Below are 26801 nucleotides of genomic sequence, written 5' to 3'. Positions count from 1 at the left end.
AGAACTCGCTTGGATCTTGGCTAATTTGAGCCTCAATGTGCCATTATAGCATTCTACTAGTCCAGCTGATTGGGGGTGATTTGCAGCGTTGAATTTCTGCCTTATACCTAGTCCCTCACATACATTCTTCATCACTCGTCCCACAAATTCACTCCCATTATCACTCCATACCATTCTTGGCATTCCAAACCTAGGGAAAAATTCCTTGACAAGGGCTTTAGCTGTCGATAAGGCAGTATTGTCTTTTTGGGGATATGCTTCTATCCACCTTGAAAAAGCGCAGACAACAACAAGTACATATTTTAAATTATTGCACCTTTCCATGTGGATGAAATCTAGCTGCAAAACCTCAAACGGATACGTTGGAGGCGCAAAATGACCAGCTGGAGTTGGGGTTCCCCTACCAGGATTGTATTTCAAACATACCATGCAATTTTTGACCACATTCTCTGCACACTTGGGAATTCCAGCATTCTGCCATACTGTAGCCAACAATTTACAAATCCCTTTCACACTGATATGCGCCATTCCATGTGCCATCGTGACCACTGGAAGCACATATGCATCAGGTAACAACCATCGCCGGTGCTCTGACAAATCAATCCAACAACCATTTTCATCCAATTTTCCTTTACTTTCTCTCCACATGCTCAATTCTTTCTCTGTGGCTTCAGCTTGAAGGGACTTCACGCTCTCTATCGTGTCTTCACACATTCCAACATCACCAACCCATCTTGCAGGGCCTGTAACATACATTCGATTCGTCACATCTTTTGCTGTTTCTTTCGCGATTTCGTCAGCAAACGCATTACCACGACCAATATCATCAACAATCTTCTTGTGTGCACTGCATTTCACAATCGCGACTTGTAACGGTAAGGCCAGTGATTCAAGGAGATCATTCACCAACTGACCATTCTGAATCTTAGTTCCATGCGAAGTCAGGAACCCACGTTCTTTCCACAAGCGCCCAAAACTATGGGCCACGCCTAAGGCATACTGACTGTCAGTATATATGTTCACTTTCATTCCTTTCGACAACACGCATGCTCTTGTAAGTGCAATTAATTCTGCTGCTTTGAGCCGAATTATGTGGTATACGTGCAGTTTCAACAATCGTGTGCAAAGTCATGACAGCATATGCAGCAGTCGTATCACCATTCGGAAGCTTGAAGCACGAGCCATCCACCCATAAAGTACCATCGCACTCAACCAGGGGAGTATCTTTAAGATCCACTCTCCCTTTTGTTTCTTCTTCTGTTCTGAACAGACAATCATGCTGTTCAATCTCATCTGTGTCTGCTAAAATCGGTAATAATGTAGCTGGATTCAACGTGTTGCACCTCTTTATGTGCACATGACTCGCTAACAGTGTTAATTCATAACCTGACAATCGAGCACTAGTTAAGTGCTGTGTCTTGGTCCTGTTCAACAACATGTCCACTGCATGCGGAACCATTACAATCAACGTGTTATTCATTACTAACCCAGCAGACTGTCGAATAGACACAGCTGCTGCCGCTGTGGCTCTCAAGCAACTTGGCAATGCCTTAGCTACTGGATCCAAAGTTGACGAAAAATACGCGCATGGACGCTGTCTGTCTCCAAAAGACTGTGTCAGCACCGACAACGCACAACCTTCTTTCTCGTGAACATACAATGTAAAAGGTTTACTGTAGTCGGGGGTACCCAACACAGGAGCTGAACATAATGCATTACGCAATTCTGAAAAACTTTCCTGGCACTCTTCAGACCATGGGACGGGATTTGGTGTATCTTTGCATGTTAATGCTATCAAAGGTTTTGCCAGCAAAGAAAAACTTGGGATCCAGTGCCTACAGTAGGAAGTAATGCCCAAGAAAGCACGCACTTCTCTCTGTGTTCTTGGCACGCTCAATTGTGCAATGGCCTGAATTCTTTCTGGGGTCAGTTTCCTTCCCTCTTTCGACAATAGATGACCTAAGTAGGTTACTTCTTGTCGACAATATTGTAGTTTTGAGACAGACACTTTGTGATGAAAGGCAAACAAATGACGCAACAATGACAATGTAGCTTCTTTACAAATGTCCTCAGTATCCGCGGCGATTAGTAAATCGTCAACATACTGAATAAGGGTAGCACCACTAGGTAAGACAATTGTATCAAGCTGCGCCTTTAAAGCCTGACTGTATATTGATGGACTTTCACAGTAGCCCTGCGGAGCGCATTTAAAGCGGAAGCTGCGACCTCCTAAACTAAAACCAAAAATATCCCTGCTTTCCTCTGCAATCGGAATGCTAAAGAAAGCATTTTTTACATCAATCACTGAGAACCAGGCAGCGGAAGCTGGGATCATAGTTAACAAAGCAGTTGTATCAGGGACAACTGGAAACTGTGGCACAACTATCTTATTGACCTCTCTAAGATCGATCACAAATCTGTAAACAGGTGGCTGAGAAGGGTCAGTACGTTTTAAAACGGGCAGAACCGGACTATTGCAAACGTTGCCTCTTGTCTCTTCGATTACATCCTTTTCAATCAAGTCATAGATGATCGCTAACAACGCTTTCTCACCTTCATTAGAGATCTTGTACTGGGGAATGCGTGGCAATTTAACATTGGCTTTCAGAGTGACCACATATGGCGGTATTTCCAAGAGACCCACATCGTTAGGACCAGTAGCCCAAAGGACATCCGGAAGAGACGACAATTCAGCTGGCAGTTTATTCTTCGACAAATACATTGGAGAAGTCACTTACCTACCCAGTGTAAATTGTACTCCCGAGGGGGAACAATATAATGTCGCATGTAATCTCTTTAACAAATCCAATCCTAACAGGTTTTCACCACATCCTGTCGTTAGGATAAGGGGTGCTTTCAGCTCACAAGGTCCAACAGAAAGGGGCATAGGACTAGAGATCGGGTTCCTAACCGGGGCGCCAGAAAAACCTACTGAAACATTCATTTCGCCAGACAAAGGCGCGCCAGGGAGTTTTGAGTGCATAATTGAACTCTTTGCAGCACCAGTATCCAACAGAAAAGGCTCTGACACACCCGCTGTAGTCACCTTAACATACGGTCCACTCTGATCCACTGGCACTGAAACAACTTCCTCTCTCAGTCTATGGCTGTCCTAGTAATCATCACCTTCCGCATTTCCATCTTCTGTATAATAGTCGTTATTATAGTACTGAGCTGTCCCACCAGTTACATTGGCCTGCTGATCAAAACTGTTCATCGTATTTTGAGGCGGAAGAGGACGCGTGTTCTGGGGAACATTCCCACGCCCTCTACCCCTAGGAGCTTGCTGACCACCTCTTCCTCTCACGCCATAAGCATTATTCGTGCGCTGCAACAATATAGGACAACTATACTTAAAATGACCTTCTTGTTTGCAATACGAACACTGATTGGGACCCACAGGAACACGCGGTTGGGAATACCCGAACCTTTGCATGTTACTCTGAAACTGTTGGGGTTGTTGATAGTTACTCTGATTTTGCTTATAGTTATTCTGATCTCCACGTGGCGGGTAAGCCTGCTGTAAAAGAACCTTTGTCTTTAATTCTTTTGTTTTCTTGTCTGCTCTATCCTTCTCATCTTTATCCCTATTTTCGTAATACTGTGCAGTAGCCAGTATTTGCGCTGATGAAGAAATAGCCCAAGAACTCTCTGAATCTTTTAATTTCTTACACAACTCGGGGAGCAAATTATGCACAAATTTATCAACAAATAACCATTGACCACCTTCCGTACTCATGTCTTGACCACTGTGGTCGATAAATGTTTCTTCAAACCTGGTGAAGAAATCAGACACTGTTTCGTCTTTCTTTTGTTTGCATGCGGATAATTTATCCCAATTCACACGCATCGCCGGCATTAAAGTCTTCATGTAGGTAATAATTCTACCAGGGAGCTCTGCTATTAAGGGCTCAGGTTTCACACCACCAACTTGTCTAGTGTCTGTAGCAATGATATTAGCCCATGTGCCCCCTAGTTCTGCAGCATGATCTGTATTACGAATCAATCCCCACAAAGGCTGCGGAACAACATTCCCGAACAACATATCAATGTCAGCTAAATTCATGACACCCGATTCTGCGGTTTGTGATAACTCCTTATAATATCCTGCAGGGTTTTTACGGGGGTCAGGCAATGTCTGCTTAAGCGCTATCACACCTCGCTTCCATGGCACGTGTACCCAAACACGCTGAAAATGTGGCAGGACAGGTGGGTTAGCATTTGCATCACCAGGTCTCCAAACTGGAGGAACCTCACGCATCGGATATTGGCGCGCTTTTACCTTTTTCCCTACAGGGAACTCCTGTTCGAACAACGACTGATGACAATCCCCATTCCTGAAGGACACTAATGTCGCAACTGCTCTATCAACATCGCGTCCCACAATCGTGCCTTTCTCAAAATCGAACCGTACATGACACAACTCCTGCGGGCTTGAATCTAGACCATGATCTTCCAATTCCTCACAGAGGAATTCACACATTTTCTCAAACGTATCTCTGTTTTGGTGCTTCCCATTGATGAAAAACATTTACAACAGATTCCACATCATATCTTGAAGGAAAAACAACCCAGATTCCACATCATATCTTGAAGGAAAAACAACCCATTCATGTGCCATGCGGTCTAATACTTCTTTCTCTTCAGAACCTGGCAGCTGACTACGCAACTGCGTACGTTGTGAACCAGGGGTCGTACTAGATGACCCGAAGAGAGGTGACATAAAATTAGTGACCGCACTAGCTATTCGTTGTCGTGTAGAAGGAGAAGTTGAGGCAAGAACAGGGGGAAAGACAGAGGGAAGAAAAACGGGTGCAGATACAGGTACAGGGGTCGTATCGGGAAGAGCGCTGAGGGAGGCAGCTGATGTACTAGGTAAAGTCGCAGGGAGCGCAGAAGAGATAGGCAGCGAAACCGACGGCCCTTGAGAGGGCTGAGTCGTAGGCATGGGAGCCGGCTGAGGGGGAGCTGGTGGCTGCGGGAAGGCTTGTGGCAAATTAACTAGAGGCTGTACATTTAAAGGCTGCGGAGGTGCTGTAGCACTCTGCACATACGGGGGTGGTGAACTCAGCAAATGTGACATTAGGGGATCTTTCTCCTTTTCTTTTGACGCGTCTTGCTGAAGGGGCGGCAAAGCTGGGTAGCATTTATCAATGACTAGTTTACGTTGTCTGTGCAGCTGCTCATTCATTTGTTCTTCTTCATTATCTTTAAACTGTAAGGCTGCTTGCATTATCGACATACCTTTCTCTCTTTTATTTTTCTTCGCTAGTTTAATTTCTTTCTGTTTGGCTTCCTTTCGCCATAGGCGGAAAGAATCAAACATCGCCGGCCGGGCTTTCTTTTTAAATAATTTAACTTCTAGGTTATCCAGGGTTTCGAAACTACCATTTTGGGGCCATTTTAAAACACCATGCTTCCTGGTGTATCGGATCCATACTTCATTATACGCAATGGGGCCCACGCCATGTTTCACATAAAGCTCATACGTTGGAGTTCCAATTGGAGGAACCGGACACGAATCCTCTAATCGGGAGTCCCTATTACAACCCAAACAAAACGAATTTCCAAATATACTAGAACCAGGCATCTTCGCTCACTAGTCTAGTTTCAAACTTCAAAGGATTATCGAATACGATAGTCTCGTGAATACACGAGTCCTTTGGCTTTGGCACTTGCAAGTTCCAAATCAAAGCGATCCCGAAGGGATACCAAACCAAACTAAGGACTGGGAGACGCTCCACTTATACTTAACTGAGGTATCGATGACGTCACCAGAAGACTCGTTAATTCGTTTCGCTCTACCAATTCATCAAGGGTCCAAAACAGGGCGATAGTCAGGGCAGCAGTCCTTTGTAGCCGTCGGGACGCGGAGAACCTCGCAGTAAAGACTTTCGGACCACGTCGACATGCAGGGGTCGATGAGGTGGCGGCCTTTCTCCAGAATTTTCACACGAAGCTCCTCACGAACCTCTGGCTTGGACCGATACCGCTGAAATCGCCCCATGTTGGGCGCCAACTGAAGTACTGGGTTTTTCAGAACCAACCCAGTGGTGCCAGGGGACACACCCGAAGACTTCGAGTTCTTCCTGTTTCGGACCACAGAAACACAGAGTCTTCTAGGTGAAGTCAAAGATCGTATTTATTGGCTGCAGACCAATCACAGGTATCCGAGAAGTACAACACGATGTATGTTCTCAGGAGACTGCCTCTAACCAAAAACCAGTCTTTTCTTATATACAGAATATTATGCTCTGGGCAACACCGCCCCTATTTTACAAGTGGTCGTTCACATATTTTCGCTTCAAAGTAAGAGCACAGTCATGATGATAATCCCACATTTCAGCTCGGTCGGCACATAATTATTTACCCAGCGAGGCTCAGAACCCTCATCAGATATCAGCAGACCCCAATAAAACGGACACCTCCTACTCGTAAAACAAGCCATAAAGTAGGAAACAGAGTCAGGTGTGAAAGGGATTAGTCAGGAGTCGCGTGGGATACACGACTTTATGATGTGTTGGGCCCTGATGCTAATCCCATAAGGCCGCAGTAAAAGGAACCGGCCGGGCAGGACTGACCCCGGGCAGCGGAGTCAGTTTGCATAGGTCACACAGAAGTCAAGGAAATATTGCGTGTCCTTTAGGCCTAGGCATGGCCTCAATGCGCAGCCTATGTGAGGGCAACCACAAAATGGTTACCCTTTTAAAATGGAACCCGAGGGTTCGACATGTAGTATCGTGTACGCGGTGAATTCATCGGTGAAACATGACAAAAACACTCATACATACCACATTAGTCATTTGCGGTTCGCTGATACCAAAATCGGCAGGGTAGGACCATGCTACCAACATGGTTCCGAAATTTACAGTACCACACAGGGGGACCTATCAGGTTGAGGCTGCAGGCATCTTCTTGAAGCTTGAGGGAAGTCGGGTATCACTAGATACCAGGTCAGGATAGCTGGGGAGACCTTCTCATGGTTTTGGGCCACTTGAACTCGGGCCGTGGGCGTTTGGTGCAGAATCACGGAGTCGTCAGAATCCAGATTCTGGTCTTGATGTCTTTGTTGAGCAAATTTGGCGCTCACGGGAGACAGAGTCTGTAAGTTGAGTGCAGGGCAGGTTTTCCAGGCTCTGGGGGACTGCTGGGTGCTGGACATGCTGGTTTCTTCACTGTAGGCAGGTCGGAGTCGGTACAGGCTGGTAGGGCTGGGATCAAAGAGGTAGCTGTCCTCTTCTTCCTGAGTCGACACAGCTCTTCGGTCCTTCTTCTTTCTTCCTCGAATCTGAGGAGGCAAGGTTCAGGGTTTATCCTAAATACTAAATGTAGTTTTTTTTTAAAGGGGTGTGCAGGTCGGGACCAAGGGATCTCTTCTTGGGGTGTGTACACCCTCTTTTATGCCACTCTCCAGAGGGAGTGGGCATGAGCTTCTCCCTATTGGCTGAGTCCCCTCATCTTCAAGATGGAGGGGACTGAGATGTGTGCTTCACCTCGCCTCCCCCACCTGAGGGGGGGTTGGCAAAGGTGGGCACACCTCTCTTCTTAGCTCGGTTTTCCCGCTGATTCTCCTTCCCAAAGTGGGGGGCAAAACAGGTGGGAGCCAGTTGTTGGGGGCAGCAAAAGGCAGTGACAGCTTCCAGAGGTGGCAGTCCTTTGAAACTTCCCCTTCGTGGACCTAGCTCATCATGGGGGAGGAGGCATGAAACCTCTGCCCAGGATGGGCTTTGTTTCAAGACACAAAGAGCAGAGGCTCTTCACCAGGGACCCAGAAACCGGTCTGGTGATGGCAAATGGCGGGCAGCCATTCAGGAACCTCACCAGGGCTGGTCGATTCAATGGCCCTCTGAGTGCATTTTATATTAAATCCCACATTGGAATCAGTTTGGGTTTAATGTGCTGAGAAGTTTGCTACCAAACTTCCCAGTTTTTAGGAAAACCATTATAGAGCTGTGGAGTTCGTAATGACCAACCCCCAGACCATATACTCTTTATGGTTTTACTACACTTACAATGTCTAAAAATGGACTTAGACACTGAAAGAGTAGAGGACTCATGCCACTGTACCCTTACCTGAGGGCTGGTGCACCCTGCTAGAGGGGTGACTTACCTAGGCCTCAGGCATTGGGTTGCAGGCATGGCACGCAGGGATGTGTGCCATGTCGACTGTTTACTTTTCTTTGCACCAAAACATGCAGCCTGCTATGGCAGTTGTTGGGCATTAAGGTACAGGGCCCCTAAGGGTGGCACAATAGGTGCTGCGGTCCTTAGATGCCTTCCCTGATCAGAGTACCCTTGGCACCCATGGTACTTTTTACAAGGGGCTTCCCTGTGGCCAGAGCTATGCCAATTGTGGGTACAAATGTACAGTCTTGGGACACAACACAGGCCCTGGGAACCTGATTGGCAGGGACCCAGGGCCCATCAATTCAGGTTGCATCAGATGTCAGGCCAGATGTGGGGATAACTATGCCAAAAGGGGCACTTTCCTACACCGAGTCTCTGTATGTTTTCACTGCCGCACCTATGGCCCATCTATTGGATCTAACTCAGTCCTGACAACTAATTTTTACCATCTTACCGCTCTTTTGTAAGTGCTGACAGTTGTTTTCCCTGTGCATTCACTTTGTAATAGGATATTACCCGCTACCCTACAGGATTGTAATACTTTTTTCTTGTATAAAAGGCAATATTATAATATGTTTGCATGTAATCTTCTGTACAAGCTAGGTATTAATTTAGCAGATAATAGAACTGAGTCTGATACAGGAACTTGCCCAGCTTTACACCTCCTCCTCTTCCTATATACTGGTATAGTATATATTACACCCTTTCAATTAATTTAATTTTGCGACTAGATGTGTGTTTGCTACTCTGTTATTCTTTTTGTTAAACCCAATAAAGATTATTTAAACTCAACGATGTTTCCAATTGGTGTCGATTAGAAACCAATTTGGTGGTGATGGATTGTTTTCAGCTGATAAACTAACATAGCCACACATAAGCGACAACACAATTAAACTCTGTCCACGAGCACTTGAATGAGGTGGTCGATTGTTGTGCTACTAGATCTAGCTCATCTTCTACATCCTCAAAAAGAGGATACCTTAAACATTGGTTTAGGAGGCAGATTGAATGTAATGTTATTCTAAGACTCAACTCACACACTATATAATACATGCTTCTATGGGGCCACCACCATATACATCGCCTCTCCTCTTTATTCTGTCTTGGGCCTACTGGAACCTTTTGGATACCCAGTGGGTAGACCGCCTTGGTGGTAGGCCTGTCCCCATGACCTTCCATGTCCCCATCCTGTTTCTGTAAGGCACGGTTGAGGTTCTGAGGCTGGATTGCAGTTGCCTGGCCCATAGATTTCCTGTGCAAGCAGTAAGATGGTTACCTAAACTAAGACATCCATGAGGTCGGCCAACCCAGGTGGGAACATTCAAGCCACAGGGGGGATAGATTACTGAATAGGAGAGGTAGTCCCTACTCGTAGATTTCAGCCCCAGTCATTACAACAAGCCTAGTTTCTTCCTAACAGAAATGTTAGACGTAGCCGAATAATTCAGTGAATCTAGGTTGGACTTGGGAGAAATTAACCTAAATTCTTTGGAGCTACGTTTGTTGCCACAGCACCATTTATTGAACTACCAAGGCAGATACTGCAAGGTTGACTCGCATGAGGGTATGTAAGCGCCACAGTGCCTTGTAACTAAGAGGTGTGATGTATGAATATAGTTACCCAGTTTTTGGAGGGCCATTGTATTGCGTGGTATATATTTTTGCAACAGGGACATTGTGTAATTAAACCTTCAGAGTAGGGTGTCCAGCGTAACTAAATTTGCTGCACTGTAGATGTTTGTCTGAGAATGCTTTGTGTCCTTATGCCATATGTGCACACCAGATTAGAATCTGAGGCTTCTCCTGTACAAGATAATGTAAAACTAACCTAAGTTAGCGATTTGCCACTCAAGTGGAGTATATGGTGCGTAAGTAGGGAAACTATTATTTTATACTCTATATGAATGTGAGAGAGAATCTCAAAGGGGCGAAGGACATGTTATCTATAATCATAGTTCCCCATCATTTGTATTCTTTGTTCGTATGCATCCAACTGATCTCCAAAACTTACGAAAACAGTGTCTGAATGGATTTTTCTTATGTTCTCTATATCTATGTCCTTCAAAAATATACATCTCAACTAGCCCCACAGTGCAGGAAGGGGTGGGATGGGACAGAGCAGCTTCTGAAACCCTGTTCTAGGTTGTGCTTGTTATTTCCCTCATCACTAGATTTGCACTGGACTACCAGTGAAAGAGAGAATACGCTCCAAGCTCTGCTGCCCGGCCTACAAGGCAATACATTTCATCACTTCTACATATCTCATCACTTCTACATATCTCAAGAGGCCTAAAAATCCTACACAGCTGTATTGTTCTAAGGAATGAAGTTCAAAACACTATTTTCCCCATTTTTCCCATTGTTTATACTTTTCTGGAGTGGCAGCCTCAGGAGTCTTTTATTCCACCGGGAATTTCCCCGATGGGCTGGAGCTCTTGAAGGCCATGTTTTAAAGCTTAGGGCCTTTACGCGTGATTCCCCCAATACCGAGGTTAAATGCAGCAGGCAATGGAAGGCTTCAAAAGATAGAGAGAGGAATGGAGGAAGGGGGAAGTCAAAGAGAAAAGGAGAAGAGAGTAAGAAAATGGATGATGGAACAAGAGAGATTGCACAAGGAGATAAAGGGAGTGGGGCTGATTTGAGCATTTCTACTATGGCTGCTTTTGGTTCCTGTAGGAAAGTAGGATCTGCTTTCATGGTCACCCCCAATTTTTGTTGGTTTCATTATGTTTTTCTGACTAGTCTTACTGATATCCTGCTAATCACTACCCCAGTCTCTGTACTTCCTCCCTAAATTGGACATGGTGAGTACATAGGTACACTCCAGAGTGGCTACTGGTGTACCCTTGTAAGGCTCTAGTATCTGGTTCTAAGGTACCCAGGGCATAGGTACACCAGGGGTCTCCCATGGGCTGCAGCATGTATTATGCCACCCCTGAGAGAACTCTCAAATTGTGACTCCAGGCCTGCCATTGCGGCCTGTGTAATCTGGTGCTAGCACCACTTACTACTGATATAGGTTTCCGTATATCTGAGGTCACTACACTTTAAACCTTTAAGTCACCCCTAAGGCAGGCCTTTCAATCCTGAAGGCAGGGTGATGGGTCCTAAGTGTCAGGGTGCTCCTGCATGAGTGGGGCACCCCTACAACCTTCAAAGTCCATTTTCCCGGCTTGTAAGGGCATCAGGCATTAAGACATAAAGAGCGGCCATGCATCATTAGGCGATGACCATCTCTAAACTGACTGTAACAAACCCTGTCATGTTTGGTATCAAACATGTTGGAATCATACCCCCACACCGTAAACGGTGTGGTAGGTATGAATACATGCACTGTAAAGCTTCTCTGGGAGGCCCTCCGTGCTCCCGGTACCAGTCTTCCAGAATTGGACAACAAGCTAGGGCTGCTGCAGACCAGAGACATGTTTCTGTCCTCCTGCTGCTGAGCCAAGCCAGAGCAGGAGAAGGCAGAACAATAGGTATACTGTCACAGAGAGGTGTGACCACCTCCCAGACACGGTTTAGTGTATTGCGGCAAGGTGGGGGCATTTGACAGCGCCACTGAGACTGCCTGAAGGGCACATTTGGTGCCCTTGTTGCATACTCTCGTTCAAACCAATTCAGGGAGCTGTTGGCTCCTGCTCTGGCGCGAAACTGGACAAAGGACATGGGAGTATCCTCCCCACTGTCCAGCCCCTCTTCTGGTAGGGATCCCTGAATCATCCCAACCCTTTCCTAAGGATACTTAAGGGCTTACCTGTTTGTGGGTCCCTAGATTCGTCATGGGATAATATTCAGATCACACACCACTTCAACCATCTGGACACCCTGGACTTCACTTTGGAAACTGAGATTGCGCCAGGGAAGATTTCTGCTGCTCCTGGTCTCGTCGTCCTGCTGGCCTTCAACAACGTCTGTGTCTGTGCTCCATACAGATTCTTCACCAGGTCTGTAGAAATCCATGACACCCGAAGGAATCTCCCTGTGAGTGAAGGAGTCACGCCCCTGCTGGACCTGGGCTCCCACAGACTCCGAAAGGTTCAGCAATACAGGTGGTGGTCCTACAACTCCCTCGAGGGCTGTACTGTCTTCATACCGAGTTTAAGGCCAGTATCCCTCGCCGGAACCGCTGGAACAGAACCCCACTGCACCCTGTCGACTTACTGTTGCCAAGGCTTGTTGGCTCTCTCCTCCAGAGATCTTTGGGCTCCAAGAAGCTCCAACCTCAAGCAACTCCTGCAGCCAAGATCTTCTCCCTCACCGCTTTCTCTGAACTGTGGAACTTCTTCATTGGTGACCTGCTTGAGGGCCTCTTGCGATTCCTGTGCCTGCGGGCCCGAGGGTCCTCTTGAGGGTCTTCTTTGGCTCCAGTGGGCTCCCCTGCTTGCTCGGGCTGCTCTGACTTACCAACTCGTGGTGAGTCACTTGGACCTTGCTGGTCCCGACATTGCCCCTTTATCGTCGACCACGTTGTTTTCAGCTGCCAAGGCTTGTTGGTGGCTCCTGACAGATACTGACCCCCTTACTCTCAACACCCAACGTGGGACAGATCGTAAATGGCTCCTGGTCTTCTACCACGTCGCCTGGTCCGTACAGCTGCAACTACAAGGGCACTGCCAACCTTTCCTGCTTCTCTGATATCGGTGGGCATTTGTCTTCAATGCCTCCTGGTCACTCCTGAGTGGCATAGACTCTGTACCCTCTGCTTGCTGGTTCTTCTCACCTTTTTGTTTTTACAGAGTTTTATATAGCGCGAACTTGACCCGAATCGGGTATCGGAGCGCTAAAAATAGCACCAGTTGCATTACATGAGGACACAGTTATGCTTTTTTGTTGTTAGGCACAGGGAAATTAAGTGATTTGCCCCGAATCACAGGATGTTCAGCGTCATTGCCAAGACTCCAACCCAGTTCACCAGATTCAAGGTCGACCGCCCTAGCCTTTAGGCCAATTCCTCTCCCTTGAATTCACCTTTGCGTTCCACCGGACTCCTTCGTCTTCGTCGCCAGCAGCATCTTTCTTAAAGCTCTCCATTGTGGCCTACAGTGGTTTCCAACGTCACTTGACGCCTGTGCACCTTGCTTCCCTGGTGTAGGTGTCCTGGGGTATCCACAGGTGGGGTGACTCTCCAACCTACCTTCTTCCATGAGGTGTTTTATGGGTCCGCTGGCAAGGGTCCATTTTCTTCAAAACTGCAACCGCGACTTACCAATTGACTAACATTGTGCACACGGTTGTGTTTCCACTCTCCACGCGACCTCCGTGGGGTTCCTAGATCCTGACCTTGGGTGGTTCATTGGGTCCCCGGCTTTTCTCGTCTTCTGGGACCATTCTTGACTTGAGTCGTGGTTCGCATTCCACTATTTTTGTATGTGATTTGGTCTCCCCCTGGAGACCACTGTGTAATTGTGCTACTTATGTGTTCTATTTCCTAAGTATTGTGTGTATTGTGTTCATTTCTCTGGATAGGACATAATACATTGTGTTAGTGAGTGTTTGTAATAAAATATCTATTTTTATAACTGCATTGTGTGATTCTTTTTCACTTAACCTATACCAGAAGATTAAGTACTGGTAAAACAAGCTGCTTACACTCTTTCTGGACTAAGCCTAAAGGATGCTCTCCACAGCTACCACTTAGAGAGTTTTCTATGGTTGTCTAAGACCACTAAAATCACCATAAGGTTTGTTTGGATTAGTGCATTAGTGCAGGGTGCTACTCTTACATAAGTGAGCACCATATAGTAAGCTAGCCTCTCACAGTTCCCCAGTCTGGCCTTGCTCATAAGGGTACTCTCTACAAAGAAATGTCAGAACACATCCCTCCCTTTTCGTCTTCAGGAAACAATTGAAAATATACCTATTCCATCTTTTGGATAAAACATATTCCTGCTGTAATCCTCTTCCATCCTCCCCTTCACTCATTCTCCTTGCCTCCTCTTTAGTGATGAATCTATTGTTTGCTTTTGTTCTCAATGTTACCCTGTCAGACTGTTACAAGTATCGGTTCTGTGTTTGGATGAGAAGTTTCTAAACACCTCTGAGTGCCAGTGTGCTACATAGGAATGTTGAATAATTAAATAAGTAAAAATAATCCATGCTTCCAGGTAGTGCAATGTATGTTATTCACTTTTTTTCTAACATATTTACTATTGTTTTCCAGAACCCTTTGATGTGACTGGTCGAATCATGCAGTACATAAATGGCGCCTGCTTCACACACCAACTGCCTATAGCTGAGGCCATGCTGACTTGCAAGCATAAATTGTAAGTAAATGCAGTCCATTGGTCAATCCCTTGTGGTTAGGGTATGCATTTTGCAAACAGAATTTCAGTGCTGCCTGATGTTGATCTGATCCTCAAGTCGATAAACCAGTATATTTCGAGTATGGGTATAGCTTGATAAATGCTTAAAAAAACTAGTAGGGTCGCTCTGCATTTTCCATATCACTGTAAGGTACATAGTTTGTGGCAATCATCCGCTCTACTCTATGGCTACAACTTGGTAGGAGCGTACCTCTATAGTACACATTGAAAACGTATTCATTCTGAATTAGTTATTGGCAGCCAGTACATGCACTCTTGATAAACGAAAATCTTTATGTTAAACATGTATATTCAATCTTCAGAGCTGCTCTATTTCATGCACATTCACTGACCCCAAATAACAGTTAGAGTAGTCAATTACCTTCACTCCATCTTCCTGCAGGGTTTGGAAAACACAACTTAAAGATCCATGGCTGTTATTACCATCATGTTTGTATATTGTATTTTTATAATGCAAACCTAGCCTAAAGTCAGCTGAGCGCAATCCAGAAACAGAGGCAAGCATAAATTCAACATGTGAAAGGAGAGGTGACTGAGTTATGAGTAGTTAATGCATTGTCAGGTAGTGTTCTTTAAAGAGGCGAGTCTTCAACCCTTATCTGAATTGAAGAAGTGGTTAGGATGGTCCTGATGGATATGGGGATGTTGTTACAGATCCTGGGTGGAAAATGCCTCCTGTTTTGTTTTGTTTTTTGCATTTTTTTAGTCTGCAGTCTTGTGGGGTCTTCGCTGCGGGTGTGCAGAGAACTGCCAGAGATGGTGAGTTTGTCTGCAAGGTAAGGGGCAGTGCTGGTTGTGATAGCTTTATAAGTGATGCAGCTGGTTTTGAAGATGATGCGGGCTGACCAGGGGAACCAATGGATTTTTTTCAGGAAGAGAGTGAAGTTATCATATTTCTTCAGGTCCTGGATTAGAATGTGCTGTGAAGTGTATGATGCCTTCAAGGGTTGCCAGGGAGCAAGACCACTGACTCATTTTCAGTGAAATTGCTCTCCTCCCTCGCAGCTCCACCATTAAGTGAGGCCTGCCCCTGCACTATCAAGTGTTGGTTTGAGGCCCTCCTCCACCCGCAGGTTTCCCTGCGCCTCATCCCTGGTGGTCCAGTGGACCTCTGTCTCCAATCTCTTGCTCTGCCTTTTCTCTCCTATTTCACTTGTTTTTTCCCTCACTTCTGTCTCCCCCCTTAACTCTCCTTCTGGGTCTTTACTCCATTTTCTGTCGTTTTTCCCCTCATTTCAAGCTCCCCCTTCACTCTCCTTCAGTGTCTTACCTCCGTTTTCACACGTTTTTTACCCTCATCTCAATTTCCTCCTTTCACTCTCCTGTGTCCTCTGTTTCTTTCCTCCACTCTTTCTTGCACTTTTGCTGCCTTAGTTGCACTTTTCTCTCTCTTTTTGCCTTTTTCCTTTTGCCTTTTTCAGCCCGTTTTTCCCCGCCGCCCCCGTGGCCCCTCCCCCCCAGCACGACCAGGGCGACCAGCCAAATCCAGCTCCCCTCCCCGCTCCCGCCTCCCAGCTGTCCAGCCCTCCCCGACCCCTACTTAATGACGGCCCCTGGGCTGCGCTGCCGGGGCACCAAAGGCAAGCCTGTTTGCGCGCCTCCGCGACCCGACTGCGACCAGCGCCAGGAACCGTGTAAATCTACACTGCCAACACTACAACCCAGCGGCACTCCACGCTCTCAACCCAGGCCGCAACAACAACTGCAAGCTAGCATCACCAGCCGACACTCACGGACCCTTCAGCTGTCACCGCTGCCGGCACACCTGCAGCACTGCCAAGACCACTGACCCAGCGCAATCCGCCCGCAAGAACACAACCGATCGGAAGACCCTGCAATACATCCTCCTCAACGTCCGATCCATCCACAAACACGCCACCGAAATCTGGGACCTCCTCGACAGCACTACCCCGGACATAGCATTCTTTACCGAAACCTGGACCAACACCACCTCGGGACCGGACATCGCCCTCGCCATTCCCCAAGGATACAAGATCTCCAGGAAGGACCGCCCCACCCGCCCGGGAGGAGGAATTGCCATCGTCCACAAATCCACCCTTTGCCTGAGCACACTCCCCGACAAGCCCACAGGCCTGATGGAACACCTTCACTTCAAGATACTGGCCAGCCCTACCTCCACCCTCCGAGGAACCCTCATCTACTGACCCCCTGGACCCCGCAGACTTTTTGCCAACTCCATCACGGACATCATCTTCCCGCATGCCATCATGTCCACCAACTACACCCTACTGGGAGACCTCAACTTTGGCCTCGACAATCAACTGAACCCCAGCACCACATCCCTCCTGGACAACCTCCACAACATTGGACTCCGCCGGATCGTGACCGAACCCATGCACTCAGCAGGACACACCCTCGACCCTCTCTTCACAACAGGGAACTCTATCACCTTCAGCCACACCACCAAACTCCCATGGACTGACCATCGATGTGTCCCCTTCACCTTCAGAACACCCACCATCCATAGACACCAGCACCTGTGCCCATGGAGAAACTGGACCAGAATCACCGACGACCAGCTAACCTCATCACTCAGCAACTCCACCCCAACCATCGCGGAAAACGACAACGCGAACACCGCAGCCCAAACCCTGCACAGATGGCTCTCGGACAGCGCCAACACCATAGCCCCCCTCAATAAAAACAACAAAACCCACGCCAAGAAAGCTAGATGGTTCACCACCGAACTTCGAGAGTCCACACGCACTTGCCGCAGCTTCGAAAAGGCCTGGAGGAACACCAAATCCACAGCAGCCCACAACAACTTCAGAGCCGCCACCAACGCCTACCACCAACTCATCAGAAAAATGAGGAAAAAAGCGATTGAAGACTGAATCTCCACTCATGCACACAACAGCAAAGAACTCTTCAACATCATCGAGTCCACCAACATCCCTCCCTCACAAGACCTCTGCGACAAACTTAGCACCTTTTGCCACCACAAAATCAAGCGCATCTACGACAACTTCGACGAAGACAACCAACAAACTGAACCCTCACCAACCACCCCCGACACCCTGAAGCCTGTGATCGACAACTGGACAGCCCTCACACCCGAAGACACACTGAAGACCATGACGTCAATCCACTCCGGGGCCCCCACGGACCCCTGCCCCCACCACATTTTCAACAGAGCCGCCGACCCCACCGCACCCATGCTCTGCCACACCATCAACCGCTCCCTGGCAACCGCCTCGTTCCATGACGACTGGAAACATGCTGAGATCAACCCCCTCCCGAAGAAACCCCAGCGGACCCCACCGACCTCAAAAACTACAGACCCATCTCCCTGCTCCCGTTCCCAGCAAAAGTAATCAAGAAAGCCATCAACAGCCAACTCACCACATTCATCGAAGAGCACAACATCCTCGATGACTCCCAATCCGGCTTCAGAAAAAACCACAGTACGGAAACCGCCCTCTTCGCCGCAACAGATGACATCCGTACCTTTCTGGACAAAGGAGAAACAGCAGCCCTCATCCTCCTTGACCTCTCAGCGGCGTTCGACACAGTCTCTCACCGCACCCTAATACGCAGACTCCACGATGCAGGGATCCAAGACAAGGCCCTCAACTGGATCCGCTCCTCCCTCTTCGGCAGAACGCAGCGGGTCAAACTCCCCCCCCCCCCTTCCTCTCCGACCCTACACCTACCACCTTTTGGAGTCCCCCCAGTGGTCCTCCCTCAGCTCTTCAACATCTACATGGCTCCACTCGTCCCCATCGTCAGAACCTACAGACTCAACATTGTGTCATACGCAGACGACACCCAACTCATCCTCTCCCTATCCAACGAACCCAACACCGCCAGACACAACTTTCGAAAAGGCATGGAAGCCGTCACCAAATGGATGAAAAACAGCTGCCTACAACTAAACACCAACAAAACGGAAGTACTCCTCATGGGCCCAAACCCAGATGCCTGGAATGACACCTGGTGGCCCCCCGCCCTCGGAAGCCCGCCTACCCCCTACGGTCAATGCATGCAACCTAGGATTCATCCTGGACTCAGAGCTCAAAATGGACCGCCAGATCAGCTCCGTCTCATCCTCCTGATTCCACACCCTCCGCCTCCTACGTAAGACCTTCAAATGGATCCCCCTCGAACACAGAAAGACAGTCACTCACGCCCTGGTCACCAGCAGGCTCGACTACGGCAATGCACTCTATGCCGGAATTTAAAAAAACTCACCCTCAAACTACAGAACATCCAAAACGCTGCCGCAAGACTGGTCCTCAACCTGCCAAGACACTGCCACATCTCCCAGCACCTGTGAACACTCCACTGGCTCCCCATTGAAGCTAGAGTCACCTTCAAGATGCTAACCCACGCTCACAAGGCCCTCCACGACACCGGACCAGCATACCTGAACAGCCGACTCAAATTCCACGCACCCTAAAGGACCCTACGATCAGCCCAGCTCTCCTACGCAGTGGTCCCCCGCACCAGAAAGACCAGATCGGGAGGCCGCTCATTCTCCGTCCTCGCGGCAAGAGCCTGGAAAGACCTTCCGCTCCACCTCAGACAGATAACATCGCTCCCCATCTTCGCAAGAAACCTCAAAACCTGGCCGTTTGCAGACCCCCCTCCTTGATGGACTGGAACCTGCGAAACCCCCCACACCCCTAGTGCCTTGAGACCCTTACGGTGAGTAGTCAAACTTAACAAACACCTAATTTTGATTTGAGTATGCATTGTGGAAGGCCATATAGCAGAGCATTACCCTCATACAAGAATATAGTGGCTTGAACAGCAGTTCTGAATTGAAAGAGAGAACAGGCACCAAGTCACGTTAGTTTTTTGGGCAGTCTTCCTTGAGGGAAGATTGATGTCCATGGTGAAACCAAGTGACTTGGTATTTGGTGTAAGTTGATGTTGAAAAGTGTGATTGTTCGTGTCATTTAGCCTGGTTTGTACGGTTTCTTGTTTGTTATTCTTGGCAAATAACAGGAATTCTGTATTGTTTGAGTTGAGCTTCAGGTAGAGACCCTGGATGTAGGAAAGTACCCTTTTTGGTATCGTTCCCCCCCCCCCACATTTTTCCTGATTCTGATTCATCTTTGAGTGTGCACTGGGTTCCTGCTAACCAGGCTCCCAGTGCCTATGTTCTTTCCTGAAACTGTACCATTGATTCCACAATTGGCACACCTCTGGGTTACATATCCGTCCCTTGTAAAAGGTATCAATGGTACCAAGGGATTTGTGACCACAGAGAGGGTCTCTAAGGGCTGCAGCATGTATTGTGCCACCCTCAGAGATCCCTCACCAAACACAAACATACTGCCACTGCAGTCTGCGTGTTTTGGTGCGGATAAAAGTGAAGAGTCCACCTGGCACACATCCCTGTGTGCTAGGCTTACCAGCACTGCAGGAGGCATAGGTAAGCCACCTCTACAGTAGGTCTTAGAGGAATAAGGCAGGATGCACTATCCCTCATGTGAGGGCATAACTGCATGAGCAGATATTCCCCTATAATGTCGTAGTCTATTCCTACACATTATAAGTTCACAGTGAAGCAAATACTGAGTATATGGGCTGGGAGCTTGTCACTACGAGTTCCACAGCTCCTTGATGGCTTCACTGAATTCCAAGATGTTTGGTACCATACATCTCAGCTTAATACACCCACATTGATGCCAGTGTTAGATTTATTAAGAAATGCACTCAGAGGTGCCCCCTGAAATCCCACCAACTTGCTAGTGCGAGCCTGACTGGTCCCAACCAGCCTGCCCTGGGTAGAGGTGCTTCACACCAACCCCTAAGCAGAAACAGCATAGAACGGCTGTGAGGCTCAAAAGCTTCCCATCCTTTGTTATGCTGACCAGAGTCTCTCCAGATAGTGGAGATGCCTTCACCCCTGACCGGCCCTCATTTTGGCAGCAAGCTCAGTGGGCAAATTAGTAAGCGAGAGAGGTGTGTCCCCTTTCAGCCAGGGCCACCCCTAAGGCACCCTGAGCTGAAGTGACCCCCTCCTTTCAGAATTCTCCATATTGTTTTGGAGGACTGTAGCCAATAGGTTTGGGATATTCCTCACTCGCCGGAGAGTGGACATACATTCCTGCCAGCCTGTCTTCAACTTTACAAGCTTCCACGTCTTGTCCCGCAAACTGTGCGCACACTACCTCTTTTTGGTATAGTATATACAGATTTTTATAACAAAGAGAGAGGGACCCCTAAACCAAGGGAGAGGGGTACCAAGCAGGACCGTAGTCAAAAAGAAAGACCTCCCTTGGATCTGTATGTATCAACAATCACTCAAACACACAGGTCTCACGTTAACAGGATGAGATTCGGCATCAACGAAGCAATCAAATTACTTGATAACAAATTTATTCAAATTAATCACATATGACACAAAAAATATAAGATGTTGTACACATACATTAAAAAGACAAACAATTTTCCAAATTTTTAGGTAAAAATCAATTAAAACTTCTTTATATGATTCATAAACAGATAATGTAACGAATCACCATCAATATTCATACACAACATAAAATTGGGAAAAAAGAGCAGGACAAATAATCCTACTCAAAATAGGAAATCGCCAAATCAAAGATTCATCGGCTGTGACCACAATGAGACTCAATCGCAATACACATGTCACAAAACCATTGTCATCGCAGATTTTATACGATTTCCTTTTACTAGAGCATCGACGCGTTTCGGTAGGCCTCAGTATATAGCCAACACCTTCCTCAGGATTAATGGCAGGTCCCAATTTCTATATATTTAAAATAATTATATAGAATCATTTTTAGTTTTAATTGATTTTTACCTTTTATGTTTTAAAAATTTGGAAAATTGTTTGTCTTTTTAATGTATGTGTACAACATATTTTTTGTGACATATGTGATTAATTTGAATAAATTTGTTATCAAGTAATTTGATTGCTTCGTTGATGCCGAATCTCATCCTGCTAACGTGAGACCTGTGTGTTTGAGTGATTGTTGATACATACAGATCCAAGGGAGGTCTTTCTTTTTGACTATAGTATATACAGAGCCAGCTTCCTACACCTTCCTCATACTCCTAAAGAAGACGAGAAACTCCACTGCCTCGATCCAAGAAGAGCGTTATGGTTCAATATTGATTGTGCCAAAGAAATCTGATAGAGACTTCTAGCTGCAGATGCCTTACCTTTGAATTCCCAGTCGTCAGGAAGGATCCAGAAACTTTTGCGTGAGCAGTACCCTTTTGCGCTGTTGGGTGGATCTGTTCGGCTCCGTGTGATGTCTGCGTCGATTGACATTGGGGTCCCCAATGTAGGTGTCACCCAGGCGCGCAGATGTCAGTTCTTTTCTTTCTGCGCCAGTTAATTGCTGATCCGGAGAAGTTGCCCCTCTGTCTTTTTTGACCGTCTTTTTTGGCATTTTGTAGACAATATTTTTTCTTGTGTGTCAAAGAAGCCATCTAGACGCACATGGTTCAAATCATGTGGTGCCTGTCACCCCGCAATTTCAGAAACCAACCCCCACCTCTTCTGCTTGTGATGCCTCGAGTGCAGCCACAACACAAAGTTGTGCTCAGATTGCCGGGCCATGGCTCCGAAGGCCTTGCAGGACCAATCTTTGAAGCTCCTTGCAGCCTGCCAGTCAACACCATCAAGCGCGACTCCTCAGAGATCCCAGTCCTGTTCAAGGAGTAGAAGTTCGCTGGATCGCTTCAGGAGCCCTAAGACCTCTTCTTCTTACTCGAGGTCCTCGGGACACTCGGGGAAGAGGCACAAAAAGAAGAAGTCTAAATGGACTATGACTTCAACTTGTCTGTTGCCCGTCAATGAGACAGTTAAGGAGCATCGACGCTCTAGGCACGGATCTGCGTACTTGGAGCCAGGTTCAACTCCGCATCTCCCCTCATTTCCAAGAGCCAGGGCGACCCCCGCACAAATGAAGGAATTTAACGAGGCCACGAGCCATGTTTTTGAGGGGACGAACCCTCCGGTGGGCCTTCGGGCCCCACAAAGTTCTACGCCATCAACTCCAGCCATGGCGCTATTGAGATCTCTTGGATCCAATTCCTGGTCGATGCTGGTCGTGCCAACACGATCTTCCCTGACATCGAAGCTGAAGTCGATGCCACCACTGACAGCCCCATGCTGATACCCGATGACTCTGAGATGGATCGACGTCGCTCGATGTTAACTTCAAAGCCCAGAGGTTCTATGTCATTGCCTGTGCATTTTGAGGAAGTTTAAGGCATGGGTGAGGATTTGGTGGGGTCTATGGTCCTTTTAGAACAACAACTAAATGTTCCTGCGGAACATTTTGACTGGTATGAGGATCTTGTGAAAGCCGGTGGACTGGAAACATCTCCAGATACTGGTATACTCTCTCCACCTAGTATGGCTACGGTGGAGGGTTAATCAAATGCCATGGTGGTGAGAAGGGTAGCAGAGGTCCTTGGCCTGGAGCTGGCCTTGGTGCAGGTCAGGACTAATCTCATGACCGAGGTGCGTCAACCTTGGGCTTTCACATCCAAACCCTACTTCACCCTCTAATGAATCACTAAGAAATTTCCTTCTAGGCAACTGGTCCAAGCCTAGCACAGGGGCTCCTTTGAGCAGGACAATTGCACACCGCCATCACCCTGCACTGCGCGATCCAATGTTCCTCAGCCAGCACCCCACCTCTGAGAGCTTGGTGGTTCGGGCTTCGATGTCCCATGGTGCATTCCCCTGCGCTCCTCCAGATAGGGAATCCAAGAGGTTGGACGCACTTGGGAAGATGTTTTCTTCTACCAGTCTGGCCTTGCGGTGGGTGATGGCCTTGCGGTTGGTGAATACCGCATGCTTATTGGGCAATTTCTCACACACCCTTTAGTGAACGGTTGCGCAAGTGCTGCCACAGGTCCCGGAGGAAGCCCGGGCCGTGCTTTCCCAAGCATTGAAATATGGGAAAGATGCCGCAAAATTCACCATTAGGTGTGGCTTGGACATGACTGGTTCGCTGGGCAGAGTGGTTAAGTCAACGGTTTCCTTACAGCGCCATGCCTGGCTGAGAACGTCTGGTTTCTTGGGTGATGTCCAAGCTAAACTCATGGACATGCCCTTTGACAGAACTCGTCTTCTTGGTGAGAAAGCGGACTCAGCCTTCGAACACTTCAATGAAACTCGTGCTATGGCCAGATCCTTGGGCCTCTCTGTTGCACCTTGTGACCAATCAAGCTTTCGCACCTTTTGTGACAATGGAAGGGGTTTTCAATGCGTCAGCCATATCCCAGCCACTGTTCTGCGCAGACTCCCCAAATTATGTGAGGACGTGGACACGGTTCATTCCGACCTTGGAATGGTAGTCAGAAGTAATTTACTACTCCGTACTCGGCAGCTGCAGCCTCCAAGCATTCCTAGTTTGGTTATGTAAGGTCATGTTACTCCAGTTGGAGGTAGAATTCGACACCCTCTCCGCCGTTGGTGGTCTATAACATCAGACAAATGGGACTTGCATTTCATTGAGGAAGGCTATTCTCTTCCTTTTCTTACTTTTTCTCCTCCTTTACCACCAGCTCAAGAATAGCTGACGCGGAATCATCTAGCATTGCTGCGAGAGGAAGTTACAGCACTCCTGGCCAAGAGAACTATAGAAAGGGTTCCAATTTCAGAAGTAGGCTGTGGTTGCTACTCCCACGGCTTTCTGATACTGAAAAAGGGTTGCTGCCCATTTTGGTCTTTCGGACCGTTAATCTCTTCCTCAAAAAGGAGTCAGTCAAGATGCTTATGTTGGCTCAGGTGCGTATTTTCACATCCCCATCCTGCCTGCCCACAGGTGTTATCTGTGCTTCAAGGTAGGCCAGGAGCACTTTCAATTCACTGTGCTTCCATTTGGCTTTACCAGCTCCCCTCGGGTATTCACCAAGGTGATGGTGGTGGTTGCAGCTCATCTGCGCAGGTTAAGGGTATCAGTCCTCTATCTCGATGACTGGCTGTTGCAGATGCCTTTGCCCCAGGCTGTTGTCTCCCACCTCTGGTCTACAGCGGAACTCCTGCATTGGCGGGGGTTCTCTATAAATTTGCCTAAGTCACACCTGACTCCTTCTCAGACGCTCTGTTTCATCTGAGCTGTTCTGGACTGTAGGAGGCCGGCTTAGTATATGGTGCCCTTTTTTTTTAAGTGAAGCACCTTCAACTAATTCAGACAACCCTTATGGTAATTTTAGTGGTCGCCCACAAGAGCACCCTCCGCCTCACCACCTCCAGCGAAACCTTCCCCCCCGCTGAACACCTGCACTTCCAGATCCAGACCACCCCCAAAGCCACACTCCGAGGAACCCTCGTCTACAGACCTTGCCGGGCCCCCGCACATCCTTCGTCACCACCATCACCGACTTCATTGCTCCCCACGCCATTGCCTCAACAAACTACATACTCATTGGAGACCTGAACTTCCACCTCGACAACCCCAGCGGCCCCAACTCCACTATCCTTCATGACAACCTTGCCAGCATCGGACTTAAACAACTCGTCAACACACCGACCCACAGAGCAGGACACACCCTCGACCCCATCTTCGCGGCAGGAAACGGCATCCAATTCAGCCACACAACGCAGCCGCCATGGACCGACCCCCGCTGCGTACACTTCGCCATCAACAAACCCAAGGCACCCAAACCAGCCCCACGCCCACCACGAAGGAACTGAAGCAAGGTTACCGACGAGCAACTTAACTCCACCCTCACCCAAGACAACCACACCTGGGCACCCGACGCAAACGACGCAGCCAGAGAACTCCCCACCTGGATCTCCGACTGCTCAGACGAGCTCGCCTGCTACGCAACCCCAAAAGACAACGCCCCAGGAAAGCCGTTGGTTCACCACCGCTCTCCAAGAAGCCAGACGCACCTGCAGATGCCTGGAGAAGAACTAGAGAAACACCAAGACAACCGAAAACCACACCACCTACAAAGGACGCCATGATGGACTACCACAACCAGATCAGAGCCTCCAAGAGGAACTTCATCCACAACAAAATCCTGGCCAACTCCACCAACTCCAAGGAACTTTTCAGTGTCATTCAAGAATTCACCAACCCATGCAGCAAAGCCACAGACATCACCCCATCCCAAGACCTCTCGGACAAGCTTGGAACCTATTTCCACCTTAAGATCAAAAACGTGTAGGACAACTACATCAACCATCCACCAGGTGCCACAGATGTCCCTCCAGAGACACCAGCCAGCCCACCATCTCCAACTGGACACCGATCACGACCAAAGACACCCCCTCGACCATGAAAAGCATCCACTCGGGGGGCCCCCACCGACCCCGGCCCCCTCACATCTAACACAGAGCTTCGGCTGCCATCGCACCCGAACTACAACACACATTCAACACCACCTTCAAAACCGGCACCTTCCCAGATGACTGGAAGCATGCAGAAGTCAGACCTCTGCTCAAGAAGCCCACAGCTGACCCCACCGACCTCAAGAACTATCGGCCCATCTCGCTCTTCCCCTTCGCAGCCAAAGATGCAGTGAAAACAGTCAACAGGAAACTGACACTATTCATTGAAGAGAACGCCATCCTCAACCCATCCCAATCCAGATTCTGAAGCAACCACAGCACAGAGACTGACCTACTCGCCACCACAGATGACATCCACACCCTCCTGGACCAAGGCCACTCCGCAGCCCTCATCCTACTCGACCTATCAGCGGCCTTCAACACCATCTCCCACCGCACACTAGTCGCCAGACTACACGACACAGGCATACAAGGAACAGCCCTGGACTGGATACGATCATTCCTCACTGGAAGAAGCCAAAGGATAAGACTCCCATCCTTCCTCTCTGTGCCTACGAAAATCACCTGCGGAGTCCCACAGGGTTCATCCCTAAGCCCCACCCTGTTCAACATCTACATGGCCCCCCTCGCAGCCATCGTCCGACAACATGGCCTCAACATCGTATCCTACGCTGACGACACCCAGCTGATCCTCTCCCTCACCAAAGATCCCACCACTGCCAAACTCAACTTCCAGAAAGGAATGCAAGACGTCGCAGTCTGGATGACCAACAGCTGCCTGAAGCTCAACACCGAGAAGACAGAAGTCCTTGTCCTCTGTACTATCCTTTCTGAATGGGACAGTACCTGGTGGCCGATCGCACTCGGAAGCCCACCTACCACCTCAGACCATGCCAAGAACCTCGGCATCGTACTCGACTCATCACTCACCATGAACCCACAGGTCAACGCCGTCACCTCCAGTTGCTTTAACACCCTCTGCATCCTCCGCAAGACCTTCAAGTGGATCCCCCCTTGAGTCAAGGAAGACAGTCACCCACGCACTCATCACCAGCAGACTGGACTATGGAAACGCACTCTACGCCGGC

The 26801-nt window shown here is 48.2% G+C and overlaps 1 protein-coding gene across 2 annotated transcripts in view; it reads left to right on the top strand.

The window, feature by feature from the left end:
- The window catches only part of PACS1 (phosphofurin acidic cluster sorting protein 1), a 1493664-nt gene that overhangs the window by 1125028 nt on the left and 341835 nt on the right, over positions 1-26801 (top strand). For both annotated transcript variants that reach the window (XM_085625739.1, XM_085625738.1), the window contains one exon: positions 14291-14393. In XM_085625739.1, the coding sequence (XP_085481865.1) occupies positions 14291-14393 (103 nt within the window). The remainder of the gene's footprint in view (positions 1-14290; positions 14394-26801) is intronic.

This window comes from Triturus cristatus, chromosome 9 (assembly GCF_964204655.1).
Source record: "Triturus cristatus chromosome 9, aTriCri1.1, whole genome shotgun sequence".
Classification (NCBI taxonomy): Eukaryota; Metazoa; Chordata; class Amphibia; order Caudata; family Salamandridae; genus Triturus; species Triturus cristatus.
The sequence above is the reverse complement of the archived record's forward strand: the minus strand, read 5'-3'. Positions and strand labels throughout refer to the sequence as shown.